Source organism: Gigantopelta aegis, chromosome 2, assembly GCF_016097555.1.
Source record: "Gigantopelta aegis isolate Gae_Host chromosome 2, Gae_host_genome, whole genome shotgun sequence".
Classification (NCBI taxonomy): Eukaryota; Metazoa; Mollusca; class Gastropoda; order Neomphalida; family Peltospiridae; genus Gigantopelta; species Gigantopelta aegis.
In genome coordinates this window covers 3,659,864-3,679,805 of record NC_054700.1, presented here as the reverse complement: position 1 = coordinate 3,679,805, position 19,942 = coordinate 3,659,864, and the positions used below count along the sequence as shown (strand labels likewise).

The 19,942-nt window shown below is 39.1% G+C and overlaps 2 protein-coding genes across 2 annotated transcripts in view; both read left to right on the top strand.

The window, feature by feature from the left end:
* The window catches only part of LOC121379961 (stabilizer of axonemal microtubules 1-like), a 36,151-nt gene extending 21,092 nt beyond the window's left edge, over nucleotides 1–15,059 (top strand). Inside the window, exons 15-21 of the mRNA XM_041508661.1 lie at nucleotides 1,411–1,512; nucleotides 2,048–2,149; nucleotides 4,286–4,387; nucleotides 5,716–5,817; nucleotides 10,710–10,822; nucleotides 12,395–12,481; nucleotides 14,208–15,059. Coding sequence (XP_041364595.1) covers nucleotides 1,411–1,512; nucleotides 2,048–2,149; nucleotides 4,286–4,387; nucleotides 5,716–5,817; nucleotides 10,710–10,822; nucleotides 12,395–12,481; nucleotides 14,208–14,488 — 889 coding nt within the window. The 3' untranslated portion in view covers nucleotides 14,489–15,059. The remainder of the gene's footprint in view (nucleotides 1–1,410; nucleotides 1,513–2,047; nucleotides 2,150–4,285; nucleotides 4,388–5,715; nucleotides 5,818–10,709; nucleotides 10,823–12,394; nucleotides 12,482–14,207) is intronic.
* Nucleotides 15,060–17,893: 2,834 nt separating this feature from the next.
* LOC121379952 overlaps nucleotides 17,894–19,942 on the top strand; it is a 12,472-nt gene continuing 10,423 nt past the window's right edge. Inside the window, exon 1 of the mRNA XM_041508649.1 lies at nucleotides 17,894–18,011. The gene's annotated coding sequence lies outside the window, so the exon portion shown is untranslated. The remainder of the gene's footprint in view (nucleotides 18,012–19,942) is intronic.

The following is a 19,942-nucleotide window of genomic DNA, read 5'->3' as shown; positions in this document are numbered from 1 at the left end:
GAGGGGGGGGGGGGGTGTCCGAGTCATGCCACTCATATATTTCCAATAATAATAAAAATGCAATGTACAGTCAAACTTCGATCACTCCACCTTCGATCTCTCGAAAACTTCGATCTGAAGCGACGGTCCCGGACGAGTTGCTATACAAACTAGTAATAACGACCTTCGAAAATTCAAAGTTCGAAAACTCGATAACTCGATCTCTCGACCTAATTCTTTGGTCCCGCTATAAAGATTTAATAGAGTATGCACCTCTAAAACTCGACGCATGTGGATTGATCAAACTGTCATTGCCGATAGTATTTTAAAGACGAATGTATTGTCAATCATGTCAATCAAGCGAAGCTCCTGTCTCGGGTGGTCTTCGCTGTCGTGGATTAGGGTGATAATTACAGAATAATAGATCGCCGAGTAAGCGGAACGAAATGATCCTATGTTTGGTAGTCGGTGTTCGTCCGTGGTGGAGAGCCTCGCTAAGTAATACTTAATTACAGACAGATTTTTGTTGATGTATCAGTTAATGTTTATCAATTACCAGTCATTTAGTTATGTTAAAAATCGATACATCCCAGATCGAGCAATCTGGGAAAGGACCCGGTAATGTGGAGTTTGCTAGATCGGTTTTAAAAAGTTCTGCTTTCTTGTCATCCAAGTAATCTTGCGTAGGGCCCAGACATGGAGGATGGGTGGCCAGATTGACGAAAGAAAGTAGAGGTGTGAAGCGTAAATAACTGTGTGTAAAACAAATGTACTTATAGTGTTATTCGGTATTCAGTGTTTTATTTGTTAGTTACGTTCCGCCATGTTTTGACATCTGCCAAATACGTCAACGTTACTTTTTGATATTTATATATGTATGTAAATGCCTTCCTTTTTCGTCTTTTTCTGTCAATAAATACATGTGGCCTATATGCCCAAGCATATATTTCAGATTCATCTGGGTGATCATTTTTGTTTTATTTACTTACTTTTACAATATAGGCAAAATGAATGTATGACAGGCGTCGAAGATGTCAACATCTGGGGTGGGGTGGGATGAGATTGGGTGGTGGTGGGTGAGGTTACTGATATATTAATTTGCCTTTCTACTGGGGATGCATAGTTTTTAGAGTTTAGAGGTAGGCAGCAAAGTGCACGCTTATTATAATATTAAGCAAAATAAACCAGCTGCAATGCAGTTTCAATTCTGAACTCTTATTATATATTAATTTCGAAAACTCGAACTCCCTGAAACTCCCTCGTCCCCTTCAAGATCGAGTTATCGAAGTTTGACTGTATATTAAAACAAATACATTTGAGCATTGTGTGTGTGTGTGTGTGTGTGTGTGTGTGTGTGTGTTTCCCTTTAAATCCACCCCTTGAATACGCGCATGTACAGATACATACGTTGATTATTTTGCTGTATTTCAGGAAACATTACGTGAGGTATGACGAAGCACCCCCTAAATCCTGCAAACCACAAAATACGCCTATTAAAGCAGAAGAGCCCGCGGACAGTCTCACCACCAACAGGTAACACACGAGATCGAATACATTATTTTTAAAGGGGTCACACAATTGAAAAAAATGGGAAAAGAATGAGTTTGCCGAAGTGAAAAGAACGGACTGAAATCTGGAAGGTTGTTCCGAGGCATGCTTACCGAAACATTGTAATAAAGATTTTCAGAGACGCGCTTTCAGGACAATATAGTGTGCTATGCACTTTTCCACAGGTAGCAAAGTACATTCCACAGCCTTTATCCAGTTATGGTGCACTGCTTGGAACGAGAAAACCCCAATCAGTTGAATGGATTCACCGAGGTGGTTCCATCCTGCGATGCAAACATCTCAAGGTAGCACTCAACTGACTCAGCTAAATCCTGCCCTGTTGGCTATTGGATGTAAAATATTTGATAATTCTGATACATAGTCTTCCAGAAAAAAACAGCTAAATTTTTTCCATCAGCAGGAAAGGATCTTTTAAATACATGTGTAGTGACCCTTTAAACCCATCCCTTGCATACCCGCCTGTACACATACATAAGTTCATTATTTTGCCGTATTTCAGGAAACATTACGTGAGGTACGATGAAGCACCCTCTAAATCCTGCAAACCACAAAATACGCCTATTGAAGCAGAAGAACCCGCGGACAGTCTCACCACCAACAGGTAACACACTAGGTCGAATACATTATTTTTAAAGCAGTGTTCGAGATTAACGGTATCCCGATATCCCGGGGATACCAGAATTTAATTTTGGATACAAGACTTCAATAACCCAGTATCCCACTGGGATACCATACAAAGTTGTTGGGTTTTTTTTTAATCCTGCGTTTTTATTTTTCGCTAAAACAATGAAAGTTGTCATTTATTGGTGAAGTTAAGTAACAGTATTTTCGAGCTCGTACCCAATCTAATGCTATGCCGTAACAGTATCTCCCCTAACTCGTACCCAGTCTAATGCTACACTGGAGCAATAGCGGGGTAGCAATACACTGGAAACTGCTACGTCGCTATTGTTTTTGTTGGATGTTTCCTCCCTTAAAATGATTTTGAGATATTGATTCCACATCTGCAGAAAATTGATACAGGTAGGTTTATCATTAGTAATGTCAGAAACACTTATATATTACTGCTAAATATTAATTTATGTCAGTATTACTAAAAAATAGATGCAGCAAATAATGTTGCCGATTCTGTTTGATTGCGAATTTCACGAATTCCGCAATTTCGATTGCGGCGTAGAAATAGATTGGGAACAGTCCGTCCCATCATTCTATAAAAAATGTTGTTGTAAATAATGTCAGTTTAGTTTGACGTAAGAAAAAAGTAAAAGTGGTATGGAAATAACAAAACAATACTATGTTTCTGTGTAACTTACAAATCGGTCGGCTCAGAAATAAATCTTTTGTAGTAAATTCCATATCATGAAAAAAGGCGTTTTCTGTTGGATGGAATATAAGTGGGATACTAAATTCTCATGTGGGATACCAGATTTTAAAATGTTACTATCTAACTGGGATACTGCCTAAAATTTTTAATATCGAACACTGTAAAGGGGTCACAAAATTGAAAAAAATAAACCCGGAAAAGTTAAATGAACCGAGTGAAATCTGGAAGGTTGTCAAACATTTGCTAATTCTGACGTTTAGTCATCAGAGGTAACACGCTATATATTCCTGATATAGCAAGTGATTTTATATGCATTTCGCGCAGACATGAATGCACATACCACAGCCTTTGTCCAGTTGTGGTGTACTCGTTGGAACGAGAAAACAAACACAATCAGTTCAATGGATTCACCAAGGTGTTTCGATCCTACGACGTAAGCACCTGAAGCGAGCTAAATCTTGCCCCGTCTGCTATAGGATGTAAAATATTTGATAATTCTGACACGTCGTCTTCTAGAGAAAACCAGCTACAGTTTTCCATCTGCAGCAAAGGATCTTTTATATACATTTTCTCTGAGTGAGAATAAAATATACAACGGTCTTTGGTATACGAGTTGTGGGTCAACCGAGGAGATTCGATCCTGCGATCCAGCACCTCTGGGACCGACTAAGCTAGATTCTGCCCTCGGTACTGTTCAGTTGAAATGTTAGGATGGAAGTCGAATAGTACACAGAAATTATAATTTTCAGATTGTATTACCATGTTACTGTGAAAGAATTTAAGAACGAAATTCGAACAGTAAATTGAAATTGATAAATTTACGTTCGAAATTGAATGCTATTGTGAATTTGGAATGGTAGGACAAAATTAGAATATATTGAAATTCGAATTTCTTGTTTCAAGTCAAAAGTTACTGTTAAAACTGGAATGTTACGAAACAGTTCAACTTATTATAATATCCGAATTTTCACATGAATTTCGAATGGTAGAACAAAATTCGAATGTATATACTGAAATTCTATTTAAAAATGTAAATGTTAAACTGAAAATTCGAATGTTGAAATAACATTATTACGCTTGAAACCTCAAGCATAAATCCTGGATGTATATATAAGCACGTATTTAGCGAGGTACATATATACGTACACGCATGCAGACCAGCGGCGTGTCACGACGCTAGGCAGTAGGGGTGTCTAGTCTGTGGCGAGCGAAGTTTCTTGGTGAGGAGGAGGTCCGAATCATGCCACCCATAGTATATGTAGAATTTCAAAATACAATGTATATTAAAACAAAGGTATTTGAGCATTGCTGTGTGTGGGTGTGTGGGTGTGTGTGTGTGTGTTTCCCTTTAAATCCACCCCTTGAATACGCGCAGGTACAGATACATACGTTGATTATTTTGTTGTATTTCAGGAAACATTACGTGAGGTATGACGAAGTACCACCTAAATCTTGCAAACCACAAAATACGCCTATTAAAGCAGAAGAACCCGCGGACAGTCTCACTACCAACAGGTAACATACTAGGTCGAATCCATTATTTTTAAAGGGATCACAAAATTGAGAAAAAGGGAAAAGAATGAGTTTGCCGAAGTTACATGAACGGACTGAAATCTGAAAGGTTGTTACGAGGCATGATTTCCGAAACATTGTAATAAAGATTCTCAGAGACGCACTTTCAGGACAATTTAGTGTGCTATGCACTTTTCCACAGGTAGTAAAACACATTCCACGGCGTTTGTCCAGTTGTGGTGCACTGCTTGGAAGGAGAAAACCCCAATCAGTTGAATGGATTCACCGAGGTGGTTCCATCCGGCAAAAGCAAACATCTCAAGCGAGCACTCAACTGACTCAGCTAAATCCTGCCCTGTTGGATATTAGATGTAAAATATTTGATAATTCTGATACGTCGTCTTACAGAAAAAAACAGCTACATTTTTCCATCAGCGGCAAAGGATCTTTTATATACATTTTCTCACAGACAGAATAAAATATTCAACGGACTTTGATATACGAGTCGTGGGTCAACCGAGTAGATTCGATCCTCCGATCCAGCACCTCTGGGTAGATTCTGACCTCGGTACTGTTCAATTGAAATGTTAGGACGAAACTCGAATAGTACACTGAAATTCGAAATTTCCGAATTTATTCCAATGTTACTGTGAAATAATTTCAGAACGAAATTCGAGTAGTAAATTGAAATTGATCAATATACGTTTGTAATCGAATGTTACCGCCTTAATTGGAATGGCAGGACAGAATATATTGAAATTTGAATTTCTTCTTTCAAGTCAAAAGTTACCGTTAAAACTGTAATGTTACGAAAACATTCAACTTATTATGATATCCGAATTTTCACATCAATTTTGAATGGTAGGACGAAATTCGAATGTATATATTGAAATTCTATTTTAAAAATGTAAATGTTACAACTGTGAAATTCGAATGTTGAAATAAGATTATTACACTTGAAATCTCAAGCATAAATCCTGGAATAATACATACATGCGTATGTATATATAAGCACGTATTTAGGGAGGTACATATATATGTACACACATGCAGACCTGGCGAATGTCAGGAAATTAGGCAGTGGGGGTGTCTAGACTGTGGCTAGTGACGTTTCTTGGAGGGTGGGGGAGGGGGGAGGGTGTCCGAGTCATGCCACTCATAATATATATTTCCAATAATAAAAAAATGCAATGTATATTAAAACAAATTCATTTGAGCAGTGTGTGTGTGTGTGTGTGTGTGTGTGTGTGTGTGTGTAGTGACCCTTTAAATCCACCCCTTGCATACCCGCTTGTACACATAGATATGTTCATTATTTTGCTGTATTTCAGGAAACATTATGTGAGGTACGACGAAGCACCCCCTAGATCCTACAAACCACAAAATACGCCTATTAAAGCAGAAGAACCCGCGGACAGTCTCACCACCAACAGGTAACACACTAGGTCGAATCCGTTATTTTTAAAAGGGTCGCACGATTGAGAAAAAGGGAAAAGAATGAGTTCGCCGATGTTAATTGATTCGAGTGAAATTTGGAAGGTTTTTCCGAGGCATGCTTTCAGAAACATTTTGAAATAAAGATTTTCAGAGGCGCGCTTTCAGGGCAATTAAAAAACAACAAAAACAGTAAACAAAAGCCAGCTGATTAAAAAAGGCACTTTAAACGGGCTGACAGACCTGATCACGTGTGGATCCCCTATAGATCCGCCGATGGGTGTTCGGCTGTTCGAAAGTTACAGTTTATTTTGTTTAACGACACCACTGGAGCACATTGATTTATTCATCATTGGCTATTGGATGTCAAACATTTGGTAATTATAACACCTAGTCATCAGAGGAAACACGTTGTATGTTTCCTAATGCAGCAAGGGATGTTTTATATGCACTCCACACAGAGGAAAGCACATACCACGGCCTTTGGTCTCACTACACAGATGTCATCTGCCGTTGAAATCTGTCAAATTGCTCAACTTCAAATGAAGATTGCCAATAGAAAGGTTCTCATTGGCACTAACAACATAGATCATTGCGAACATAGATTATATAAGCATTTATTTTCGCTAAAACAAATTGAACATTTCCGTCTAAGTTTTTGGCTATATGACCCTATCTGGCTGTAGTACCTGGCTGTAGTACCAGTCCGAACTGGTGGTTCATTAACCGACTCACTCCAGCTATCTCTTGCGCTATACCCCGTTGAAGTCAATGTACAATATTAGAAAATAACATCTACAAAATACAGCCAGAAGGCTTACCATTAAACATACAAATTGTTTTAATTCTTCCGCAATTCCTACAAGTGAATATGTGAACCATAGCATGTGCCACAATTAGGAACTTTAGTGGACAGCGATGAATGAACTCTAACCCGGAAGCCAACTGTGTAGTGATACCTTTTGTCCAGTTGTAGTGCACTGGCTGGAACAATTAAAAATCCCAATGAGATCAATGGATTCACCGACGTGGTTCGATCCTGTGATGCAAACACCTCAAGCAGGCACTCAACTGACTCAGCTAATAAATACTTCCCTGTCGGCTATTGGATGTAAAATATTTCATAATTCTTGCAGAGAAAACCAGCTACAATTTTCCTCTTATATGCATTTTTTTCACAGACAGAATAAAATATACAACTTTCTTTGACATACGACTTGTCCGTCAACCGAGGAGATTCGATCCTCAAATCCAGCACCTCTAGGCAGACCCTACCGACTGAGCTAGATTCTGACCTCGGTACTGTTCAAGTGAAATGTTAGGATGGAAGTCGAGTAGTACACTAAAATTCGAATTTATAATCTATAAAGTAACTGATTCACTCAGGCAATCTGTATATTGCCTAAATATTTCAGGCAATATACACATTGCCTGACTTTTCAAGGTAATTTCTAGACACATTGCCTGAAATGAAAGATCCACCATTCATTGACAGCAATTGTTATAACGGTAAACACAACTAGTGACAAAAAGATCGGGCCACAGAACCTTGAGTTCTGTGATGACAGATGCTGTAAACTCGCTGCCATTATCACTCTGTAGAATCTGAGAGGCACCGAGGAGCAGTCATGGATTGCATATCAATTAGGTCCACTTGTCCTCGTGATCCAAAATCCTTTGATAATATCGGTCTCCCTTTTGTCGTAGAACGTTTTCATTTCTTTTGGCCCTAAATGCAAAGAGACTTGAAGAGTTCAATGCTTGCCCTCGTAATGTTTGCATATCTAGACAAAAACTTACCCATTTTGTCGCGACCACCATGTCCAGTTGAAATGTGAGCACACTTAATGATGTCATACATTTCATCAATGTTCACAAAGTATATTGGTTCCTCTGCCAAGTTAGCACGCTTGCAAATTAACTTCTCCACATCACCACATTGGAGTATTTCGTACCGTCCTAGAATGTAGTATTGTCTAGCAGTTTTTAATTTGACCGAACAAGCTTCCTTCAACTCATCCATCGTTTGGAAATATTCCTCTTTCAGCATAAGCACTGACTTTGTATCACTGGCCTTCTTTGCTAGAAGTAATTCCTTAAAACGAACATCCATTAACTCTGCCATTGCTGAGCAACGATATGCCTGCTTATCCATACTGTATTTATGGAGAAACACCTTTACCCTGGCTTCTAATCCGTTGCAAAAACATTCATATACCATATTAAGACATGCTAACATCAAAAGATTATTCTTTCAAAGTATAGAATTAATAGATTAAGACAGGTTAACATCAAAAGTTATCATGAATGCATGTTCAACTGGCTTCTAATCCATTGAAAAAACAATCTATTTTAAGGTAATTAAAAAAACGTTACGAGTATTCTTTCAAAGTATAGAATTAACAGATTAAGACAGTGTGAGATTAAAAGCAATATTTTGAATCTTAATTACTTTGATGTCAAGCTTTTCGTCAGTGGGAGGTGGTCCGAGTTGAGCCACCCATAATATATGTACAATTTCAAAGTACAATGTATATTAAAACAAACTCTTTTGAGCATCACTGCACGCGCGCGCGCGCGCGCGCGCGCGCGTGTGTGTGTGTGTGTGTGTGACCTTTAAACCTCTGTAAACTGTTTTTGATATACGAGTCATGGGTCAACCGAGGAGATTCGATCCTCCGATCCAGCACCTCTGGGTAGACCCTACCGACTGAGCTAGATTCTGACCTCGGTACTGTTCAATTGAAATGTTAGGACGAAACTTGAATAGTACACTGAAATTCGAAATTTCCGATTTTATTCCAATGTTACTTTGAAAGAATTTAAGAAAGAAATTCGAGTAGTAAATTGAAATGCATAAATTTATGTTTGAAATGGAATGCTATACTGCAAAATTGGAATGGCAGGATAAAATTAGAATATATTGAAATTCCAATTTCTTTTTTTAAGTCAAAAGTTACCGTTAAAACTGAAATGTTACCAAAAAAATTCAACTTATTATGAAAACCAAATTTTCACCTGAATTTCGAATGGTAGGACGAAATTCGAATGTATTAACTGAAATTCTATTTATAAATGTAAATGTTACAACTGTGAAATTCGAAATAAGATTATGATGCTTGAAATTTCAATCATAAATCCTGGAATAAGTTATTCATGGGTATACGTTATATAAACACGTATTTAGGGAGGGTACATAGATACGTACACACTTGCAGACCAGGCGCGTGTCAGGAAATTAAGGCAGTAGGGGTGTCTAGATTGGCGAGCGAAGTTTCATGGGGGTGGGGGTGGGGTCTGTTACAAAAAGGTGGTACAATGTACAAGCTCTCATTTTTTATGTAATTAAGCCTGAGATATTTACAGTCTGACATTCATGGACATTCGTTTTGGTAAACCGATCAAAGTTTTAATACTATTTTAATAAAGATTTCAATATATCTGAAAACTAATAAAATAATTGTTCCCAAGTGATGCCCTACTCGTAATGTGGGATAACATTTGTCTGTTCTTTTTATTTCTATCTTCTTCGAAAGAATCGATCGCATTGATTTCGCTAGCCGATAAAAGTAGTTTGTGGGTTGTTTTTTAATAGGTGGTGTATATATTTGGCACCCAAGATAAATTATTTTCATGTTAGTGTATGCAGTGATATCCCTAACAAAATTAAACTTTTCTAATATTGTATTAGGATTTTCCGAATAAACAAATGACAGTAAGTAAAAATCATCAATTACGACCAATTAAAATAGCGGAGCTGGGTGCTGTAAAATATAGCAGGATGCGTTAAAATAAAAAGGGACGCAGATAAATAAAGTGTGTTTGTGTATGTGTGTGTGTGTTGGGGGGGGGGGGGGGGGGGGGGGGCATCCCGCGTAAATGGAACAGCGAGAACACTGACAACATTAATGAAATTCACCAGTAATAAATCATCTAATTACTTGTGCATATATGAAGACTATTAATTATAAACAGTATGTCTGGCAATAGATAATATTTTATAAACATGGCTTTGTGACAAACTGCCGGCTGTACTCGACGGAAGGTCGAGCAGCACTGTTTATTGGAAATTCGATACATGGCGACAGTTGATTGATAGCCGGTGAACAATCGCCGGGTGCCACCTAGCAATGATATCCCTTCCAGTATGTATATAATATATATAAGCACGTATTTAGAGAGGTAGACATTTCCTGTCCTGGACGGAGGAGCCGGCCGAAGCCGGCACCCGTGCCCAGGACAGGCGTGCGCTACAGCAGCTTGTTCTGAATATGCACGTTAAATACTCTGACCTGATCTGACCTGAGGTAGACATATACGTACACACTTGCAGACCAGGCGCGTGTCAGGACATTAGGCAGTGGGGGTGTCTAGACTGGCGTGCGAAGTTTCTTGAGGGGAAGGGGGTGTCTTAAGTTGTGCCACCCATAAAATATATGCATTGTTTATTATAACAAACTGATTGGAACAATGTGTGTGTGTGTGTGCGTGCGTGCGTGTGTGTGTGTGTGTGCGTGCGTGCGTGTGTGTGTGTGTTTGTGCGCGTTTGTGTGTGTGTGTCTGTGTGTGTATGTGTGTATGTATGTATGTGTGTCTGTGTGTGTGTATGTGTATGTGTGTATGTGTATGTGTGTACGTGTACGTGTACGTGTGTGTGTGTGTGTGTGTCTGTGTGTGTACGTGTGTGTGTGTGTGTCTGTTCGTGTGTGTATGTGTGTGTATGTATGTGTGTCTGTGTGTGTGTGTGTGTGCGTGTGCGTGTATGTTTGTGTGCGTGCGTGTATGTTTGTGTGTGTATGTGTGTGTGTGGGGGGGGGGGGGACTGCATAAGCTCACCCATTGGATACGAGCCTGGACACATACATGTGTTGATTATTTTGTTGTATTTCAGGAAACATTACGTGAGGTACGACGAAGCACGGCCTAAAACCTGCAAACCTATACTCACTTACGAATCTGGAGGAGAGTTAAACCTCACCAGCTGCTATACGAAGGATTTTCAACGTGAGATGTATAAATTATTTTTTTAAATATCAATGACATATCTCATTGCTTGATCAGAGTATGAGTATGCACCCCCACAAAAAAGAAGAAGAAAGAATGAAACATATTAGATTCACTAATAGAATAATAGGGGGCGGGGCGTAGCTCAGTGGTATAGTACTCTATAGGATCGATTCCCGTCAGTGGGCCCATTGGGCTATTTCTCGTTCAAGCTAGTGCTCAACTGGTATAACAAAGGCCGTGGTATGTACTATCCTGTATGTGGGATGGTGCATATAAAAGCTCCATTGCTGCTAATCGAAAAAGATGAAGCCCATGAAGTGGCGACAGCGGGTTTCCTCTCTCAATATCTGTGTGGTCCTTAACCATATGTCCGACGCTATATAACCGTAAATAAAATGTTTTGAGTGCGTCGTTAAATAAAAATGTCCTTCCTAAATTAATAGAATAACAATATCTCCCCAAAACACCGTAACAAAATTGATTTTAACTTAATATAATTGTGTTATAGATGACATTAATTTTACTAGAGCCCCGTACATGTTGCAAGGACAATAGTAGCTGGTACACTGACACTAAATGAAATTAAATTATAGGAATTTCACTGGCCAGATCAAACAACATTTTATGACCACAAACCCTGTCACATTTATCACCAAATGGCAGGACTGGTAGCATTAACTGCGGAATGAAAAGTTGGGTGAACTTCGAACTTTGACCCTCTGAGATACTATTTGGTGTACTGCTACCTAAAGAAGACATTTATTATTAAAGGCGCAGAAGCTAGTTTCAGCCCGTGAAAATGAACACTAAGTTCAGTTAATCTACAAACCTACAACACACACTTGGAAAAGGTTATAACAGTGAGAAGCTAAAGTCTGTGATGCTTAAAAATAACTAGAGCTTGTCGCAATAACCATTACTTCTCAGACGAACGTGCGTTTTAAGAATTATGAAAAATTCTTCTTGGGGTGTTGCAAAAGCCTGGATGACCAGAACCCCTTCAGGTTTACGAAAATTAATATTCTAAATAATAAAATGTAAGTACTTCTAATTTAAATGATCAAAAACGGCTTTGATGTTGAAAAATATGTTGTAGTGTTTAAAAACTAGGGTCCGTCACTTTAACAAGTATTTTAAATGTCCTCATGCATTATCCTATTATCCAGTTTTAAAGCACTGCATACATAGCTCCAGCATTTAAAGCGTCGGTATGGCGAAAACAGCATATATTTACACATATCAGCGAGTGAGTATTCAATAATGACTTGCCAAGGGGATCTCTTATATGTACTTTCACAAAGGCCGTACCGTACATACCATGACCTTTGATGTACTAGTTAAGCACTGGCTGGGACGGGGAAAACTCAAGACTTTAGAGGGGGTTCGATCCTACGACACTTCGTACATCAGGTGAGTGTGTGCTCTACCACTGAGATTCATCTCGCATCCCCACCCGTCCTTTATGATTTATTTTATTTCATTTTAATTAAGAAATGAAATGACTGAAGCATATGATACATTTATATGATCATTTTCCCAAATGTTCATTTTTAAGCTTTTGTGTTACAGCCAAAGTGGTGGAACCGACGAAATGCAAGAAGAAACCGGACATTCATAAAGACCCAGAAAGATTCCAGGCCGAACCACCTTACAGACGTACGTACAGAATCTTCCAGCGACGGTTCCAATGAAGTGGGGTGCAGCAGAGTGCAGTGGGGTGGACATGGAGAATACTATATGAGCGGCCGTCAGATACCGTCTATCTTACGAGTTCTTTTAAAACGTATCTAACGAGCGAAAGCGAATTGGATACATTTTTAAACAACGAGTTGAAAGATAAAATGGTATCTAACGGACACGAATGTAGTATTCTATTTATTACGTATTTTCAGAATAGAGTTTTAAAATAAATTTAAATGCCTTTTCCAACTAAAACCTATGTAGGCTCTAGCGCTTATAGTTAACTTGTGGGTCACAGACGAGTCAATTTCAGGTTAACTTGTACGTCATAGAGTAATCGATTGGACCGGGGTTTTTTTATTGGATGGTATGGCATTGGTGACCTGGCCATCACCTAGGAACATCCAGTCGTATGTCTTTAAAATGTTATCGCACGTATGTGTGTCAGGGTTATCAAAAATAACGAATGAAGTTCTCACCAACGGGTAAGATACAGAGTTCTGTAGGGGCAGGCTGATTTTTGCCTGAATTAAACGAAAAGGTCCGAATGTGGATAACAATATTTATTCAGGTTATCATTACTGCCAAACAGCTATATAGGGTTGCAAATGAACCACTGCGTAATTTTACCAGATATTGTGGGTAGAATGATTGAAATACACGGTGAAAAGGGGTCAGACCAGCTAATTTTGCCCCAATATCCCTATCGTTTTTGCCCGAATTTGAAGATTTGCCTCAGTACCCTCCCTCCCCCTGCCTCGTATGCTTATTATATAGAAGTTGGGTGTGTGCAAATGTGGTTAATAGTAGGTATTGGTTTAGCGCTGTGGGCGGGGTATGGAACGGGATTTTAGTCCTGCACTTAAAGTTAAAGTGATGTATTTTTCACTATTAGAGTCAGTTTCCATAAGTTAAAGTTACTGTATAAACTAACGAGTGGTATGAATGGTATTTGGTCAAATTACATCATAAGCGGGGCGTGGGAGTGTAATTGATAAGCATTACGTAATGTCATTGGGGTTGAGCGGTGGGGGCAGGTTTTAGGGTTACAAAGCCTTTTAAAGGAAAGGGGGTATAAAAAGGCCGAAAATCCAGCCTGTGTTAAATAGAGAATAATACACGAGTGGCCGTTAGATACCATTTAGCGCACAACGAGTTGTTTTACAATGTATCTAACGAGCGAGTTTGATACGTTTTTAAACAACGAGTTGTGAGATAAATGGTATCTAACGAATGTATTATTATATTTCTTTTACATATCCTCAAAAACCAGGTTTTAAGCAAATTTTAACATTTTTGTCGACTAAAAGATATTTACAACCCTTTACACTTGTAGCTGCCTTACGCATCACAGACACATGATTGCCAGGTTAACTATACGCGACAATGTAATCGATTTCCACTGTGCTGTCTTTTTATTGGACGTAAGTCATTGGTGACCTGGTCATAACCTAGGAGCAGCAAGTTGTATGTCTTAAAATTGTTAACACACGTATGTATGTAAACAACTATGTGTTATCAAAAATAACAGAGAGAGAGAGAGAGCCTTCCCACCGCCCCCAAAACAACACTATTTCATAAATTTAATGGATTTAAAAAAAAAAAATTAAAGTAAAATATGCATGGAACTGTGAGCGAAACCAAATCGGTTTATGGCAGACAAGAAATATTGTTTTGTTTTTTTATTATTATTTTTGATTAGGTTATTACTGCCAGTGGAGGTTACCGGAACGTGTGTTTAGAACATGGCCTGTCTGGTTGTCGTCTGACGAAGAAATGACCTGGAGAACGACGTCGCGAACCGACTTCCTCCACCACCACGCGACTCCCCGTGAAAGCTGTAAACCGCCCAACGTGCGCGTGAAGACCGACAGCCCATTCGACAGCACATCAATGTACAGCGCTCAGTTTGTACGGCACGTGGTTTGTCCAGTTGAGAAAAGAGCTAATGCGTTTTTTGCAGAACCGCCACCGTGGATATGACAGCCATATCACGTGATTTGTTGGGTTTAAAAAAAAAGAAAAAAAAAAAAGTTTTTTATTAGAGACGTACTTTGACATCAGTTTAGTCAGCTGGTTCAGTGTTAGTCACGTGGATTAATATTTTCATCACGTGGTTTATTAACTAATCACGTGTTTTGGAATTCTTTATGTGCTTTAGATGTTATCATGAAGTATGATCGTTTTGTTTTACACAAATCAAACATTTTTGTTGATATTTTATCTTGGTGATCGAAGTGTACTTCACTTGAGTAAAAAACTATGTACCATTTATTTACTTATTATTTAGTATTTATATATTAACTTATTTATTTATTTATTGTACATTACAGAAAAACATAAAATATTTGTATGTGATGTGGAACAGATATAAAAATGTGTATATTCAGTCAAATTTCGAAAAAACAAGGCATTATTCATCAATTGTAATATACAGACTTATTTAACCATAATAATAAGAAGAAGAATAAGAATATTCTTATTTTTATTATAAATGGCTCCATTTAATTTATGTACAATCTTTTTTTTTGGGGGGGGGAGGGGGGTTAATAAATTTTTTTAGTAGTAGTAGTAGTGGTATGTTTTCTTGGATTAATAAACTTTAAAAATTAAAAAAATTAAATTAATAATAGTAGTAGTAGTAATAGTAGTATTAATAAAAGTAATAGTAATAGTAATATTGATAATAATAATAATAATAATAATAATAATAATAATAATAAACAATAGTAATAGTAATGGCATAACTACAACCTTGATACGGTATATAACTAATTGTAAAAAGTATTTTTATCCACGAATTTATTGCTTAAAGTATAGATAGTGAAACTTTAGGGGGATTACCACACCACCCTCCCCCCAATTATAATAACATTTTTTATTAGAAGCTTTTGTTATTTGATATGACTCGATACTTCATTTTGTCTTTCATTATTATATGTTTTTCTCACAGTCAATAAAGTGAACTTAAAGAACCCTGTGGAGTTTGTTATATTTGTTACCTGCTGGTGAATTAGACACACCAGAGACAGGCACCAGAGGAAAGGAATGTGTGTTCAAAGACACCCCAGCACATGGTTTAATCAGCGGTATGTGCTATCCTGACTGTGGGATGGTGCACATGAAAGTCGTTGGGCCATGATTTTGGCTATTTCTTGTTCCAGCCAAAGACCGTAATATGTGCTATCCTGTCTGTGTGATGGCGCACATAAATCTCGGTGGGCCCATTGGGCTATCTCTCATTCTTGCCAGTGTATCACGACGTATATCAAAGGCCGTGGTATGTGCTATTCTGTATGTGGGTTGGTGCATATAAAAGAACCAATGCTATTACTGGAAAAATGTAGCAAGCTTCCTCTCTAAGTCTGTATGTCAAAATTACTTAAAAGTTTGACAACCAATAGCCGTTGATCAATAAATCAATGTGCTTTAGTGGTGTTGTTAAACAGCTATTTATACATATTTATTTATTTCATCTTATTTGCGTGCTTATATCCAATTAAGGTTCAAGGACGCTGCCCTGGGCACACACCTCAGGTCTCTGGGCTGTCTGTTCAGGACAGTGAGTTAGTTGTTAAGGAGAGAGAGGAGGGTGTAGTGATCTTACACCTACCCACTGCGTCGTTAAAACTCGCTCTGTGTGGGAGCCGGTAACGAACCCCGTACCTACCAGCCTTATGTCCGATGGCTTAACCACGACACCACCGATAACAACGTCAACAAAACTGCACATAGACTCAACAGTCCCGTCTTTGGCCAGCACACGCCTACCAACTAAATCCTGGTTTTCATAAAATCGGTAACAGGTCGCCGCCCGTCGCAGACTGAAGAAAACCTTTACAGGACCACAGTCGCGGACGGTCAATATTGAATCGATCGAGGAATTTGAAAACAGTTTATTTTGCATATTTGTCGAAATGATTATGCGTCATTCTGAGTCGATCTGAGTCGATCTTAGCCTGAATACTCTGACTGTAAGAGAGCTAGACGGGCATTTGGAAGGTTATACGCACTCATTACAGCGTGTAACGTTCCAAATGTCCGTCTAGCTCTCTTACAGTCATAGTACTTGGGCTAAGTTGGGCTGTGTCGCTTAAATGTTTTATGGAAACCAGGCTTAAACCGCTTTTATATATACATACACACGGTGTGCTGCTGTGACAAAATCATGTGACATTATATACTGTCGCACCTGAACGGCCTTTCACATACATGCGACGAAATTCGTACATTTCCAATGGACCTGCGTTTTCTGAGCTTATAAAAATTATCTGAAAACTTTCAAAAAGGAGAAAGTAGGCTATGTCTGACGTAATGTTTGCAGCAGAATTCATTATTTGAAAAAACCCACCACATGCCGCACGATCCCCCCACCCCCCTCCCCCCCAAAAAAAAAACCCCAACAACAACAAAACAAACAACAACAATTTTTTTAAATAATAAATAAAAAACAAAAACAATACACAAACAAACAAACAACCCCCCACCCCAAAACAACACCGTCAACTCCGAACCCCCCCCCCCCCCCCCCCCAAAAAAAAAAAACAACAACAAAAAAAACCCCGACCTAACACGCCACTCGACCCAAATTGGGTGCATGGGAACCACTGTAGTGATTCATTCGAGTGATTTTAAAAAGAAGACCCACCCAAAAAAAGAAAACAAACAACACCCCCCCCCCCAAAAAAAAAAAACCCATAAATAAATAAATAAATAAATAAATAAATGAAAATAATAATAATAATAATAATAATAATAATAATAATAATAATAATAATAAATAAATAATGATAATTAAAGAAAAATAAAATAATACGTGGGTTTTGTCGCTAGGTGTGTACTAAGCATTACCTCGTAATCAGTATGACCCGCCCCCCCCCCCCCCCACCCCCAAAAGAAAGAAAGAAAAAAGAGAAGAAGCCACAAACAAACAAACAAACAAAAAACCCAAAACCAAACAAACCACCAAAAAACTACCACACCAAAAGACCCCCCCCCCCCCCCCCCCCACCCACCCCGCGAAAAAAACAAAAAAATACCCAACAACAAACAACGAACCAACGAACCAACACGCCACTCGACCCAAATTGGGTGCATGGGAACCACTAGTGATTCATTCAGTGATTTTAAAAAGAAGACCCCCCCCCCCCCCCCCAACAAAAAAACACAAAAAACAACAACAAATAAATAATAATAATAATAATAATTTAATATTAAATAATAATAATATAATAATAATAATAATAACAACAATAATAAGAATAATAAGAATAATAATTAATAAATAAATAAATAAATAATAATAATTAATGAAAAATTAAATAATACATAAAATAATACGTGGGTCTTGTCGCTAGGTGTGTACTCAGCATTACTTAATGTCAGTGACGTCACAATCAGTAAGACGTCAGCGAAAAAGGGAGAGAGAAAGAGAGAGTGAGAGAGAGGATGGAACAATCTGGTCGGGGTACGAGGCAGAGCAGTCCGTAATAACAACATGTGACAGGTTTGTGCAGTAACACTCAACAAGTAGAAAACTAATTATAGTCAGTTTGCGTCAAAAGGGAACCGATTAATTAGTACGCGGGCAGGCACAATCGCTAAAGCTAGTAGAGAGGGCACAGTCTGTAGCATGGGCGTTCGGGTCCTGGTTGGACTTTCTGGGTGTTTAATTAGTACCACTCGGTGGAACATTCCTGCGCGAACACCGATAATTAAGCGTATAGCGCATGAGTGTTCCATCGACAGATACTAATTAAACACCTAGAAACTCCAATCAGGAACCGAACGCCCGTAGAGGGGTGGTCGCCTACACTGGAGCGAGACGTAGTCCAGTGGTAAAGCGCTCTCTTGATGCGCGGTCGGTTTGGGATCGATCCTATTTCTCGCTCCAGCCAGTGCACCACGACTGGCACATTAAAGGCCGTGGTATGTGCTATCCTGTCTATGGGGTGGTGCATATAAAAAAATCCCTTGCTGCTGATCGAAAAGAGTAGCCCATGGAGTGGCGACAGCGGGTTCTCCCCACCCCACCACCCCAATATCAGTGTGGTCCTTACCTATATGTCCTACGCCATATAACCGTGTGTTGTTAAACCATTTCCTTTCTACCTTCCTTCGCCTTACACTGGGCTCCCCTCGGAAAAATACGACTGCCGTATAGATAGCCTGCACTTATTAGCCGATACTAACTATACGGCCGCCGTGTATATAGGCACTTCTATGTTAGAACTTAGAATCACAAAGATGGTGGTTTTCATTAAGGTTCTATTTGTGGAATCAATCTTTGCACGATATATAATGGATTCCATGAGCGCAAAAAAGATATTTGCGAAGTACAAAGATGACGGCCTCCGTTACGGTTGTATTTATGTAAGACATCTTTGTACGCAATATTCAGCACGGTGCGTGTGCGGTAGTCGACGGCACCCGAGTGTAAAAGGATCATTGCGAAGTGCGGCATCCGGTAAGTACAAAGGTGACTGTCGGCGGTGCAGATTAAAAGAGTAAAAGCGACCAGGAGGATGAAAAACTGTTAGAAAGGCCTTGCTTATTATATTTAATAGAGAGCTATATCGTATTTTACATACTTTACCCAGACCCAGACGTACATGAATTTTTGCAGTGTGTATGTGTGTGTCTGTATGTGTGTCTACCGGCCTCGGTGGCGTCGTGGCAGGCCATCGGTCTACAGGCTGGTAGGTACTGGGTTCGGATCCCAGTCGAGGCATGGGATTTTTAATCGAGATACCGACTCCAAACCCCGAGTGAGTGCTCCGCAAGGCTCAATGGGTAGGTGTAAACCACTTGCACCGACCAGTGATCCATAACTGGTTCAACAAAGGCCATGGTTTGTGCTATCCTGCCTGTGGGAAGCGCAAATAAAAGATCCCTTGCTGCCTGTCGTAAAAAGAGTAGCCTATGTGGCAACAGCGGGTTTCCTCTAAAAAAAACAGTGTCAGAATGACCATATGTTTGACGTCCAATAGCCGATGATAAGATAAAAAATCAATGTGCTCTAGCGGCGTCGTTAAATAAAACAAACTTTACTCTTTTTTTTTGTATGTGTGTCTGTCTGTCTGTCTGTGTCTCTGTGTGTCCATGCGTGCGTGTGTATGTATGTGTGTGTGTGTGTGTGTGTGTGTGTGTGTGTGTATCTGTGTGTGTGTGTGTGTGTGGGGGGGGGGGCTTGGTTTATAGGTGGGTCGTTTCCTGCTTTGCAAGTCAAATGTATATTAGAAAAAAGAAAATTCGCTTCGAGTAGGGGGTTCTGGGTTGGACCCCACCCTACTTGAAGCGAATTTTCTTTTTTCGAAGCACCCCCCCCCCCCCCCCCCCCCTCCCAACCACACACGCGCCTATTTCCATTCCTTTTCTCTAGGTCACCAAGATACACGTCTACTGTTCAGTTTGTATCTGTTTATTGTATATGTATAT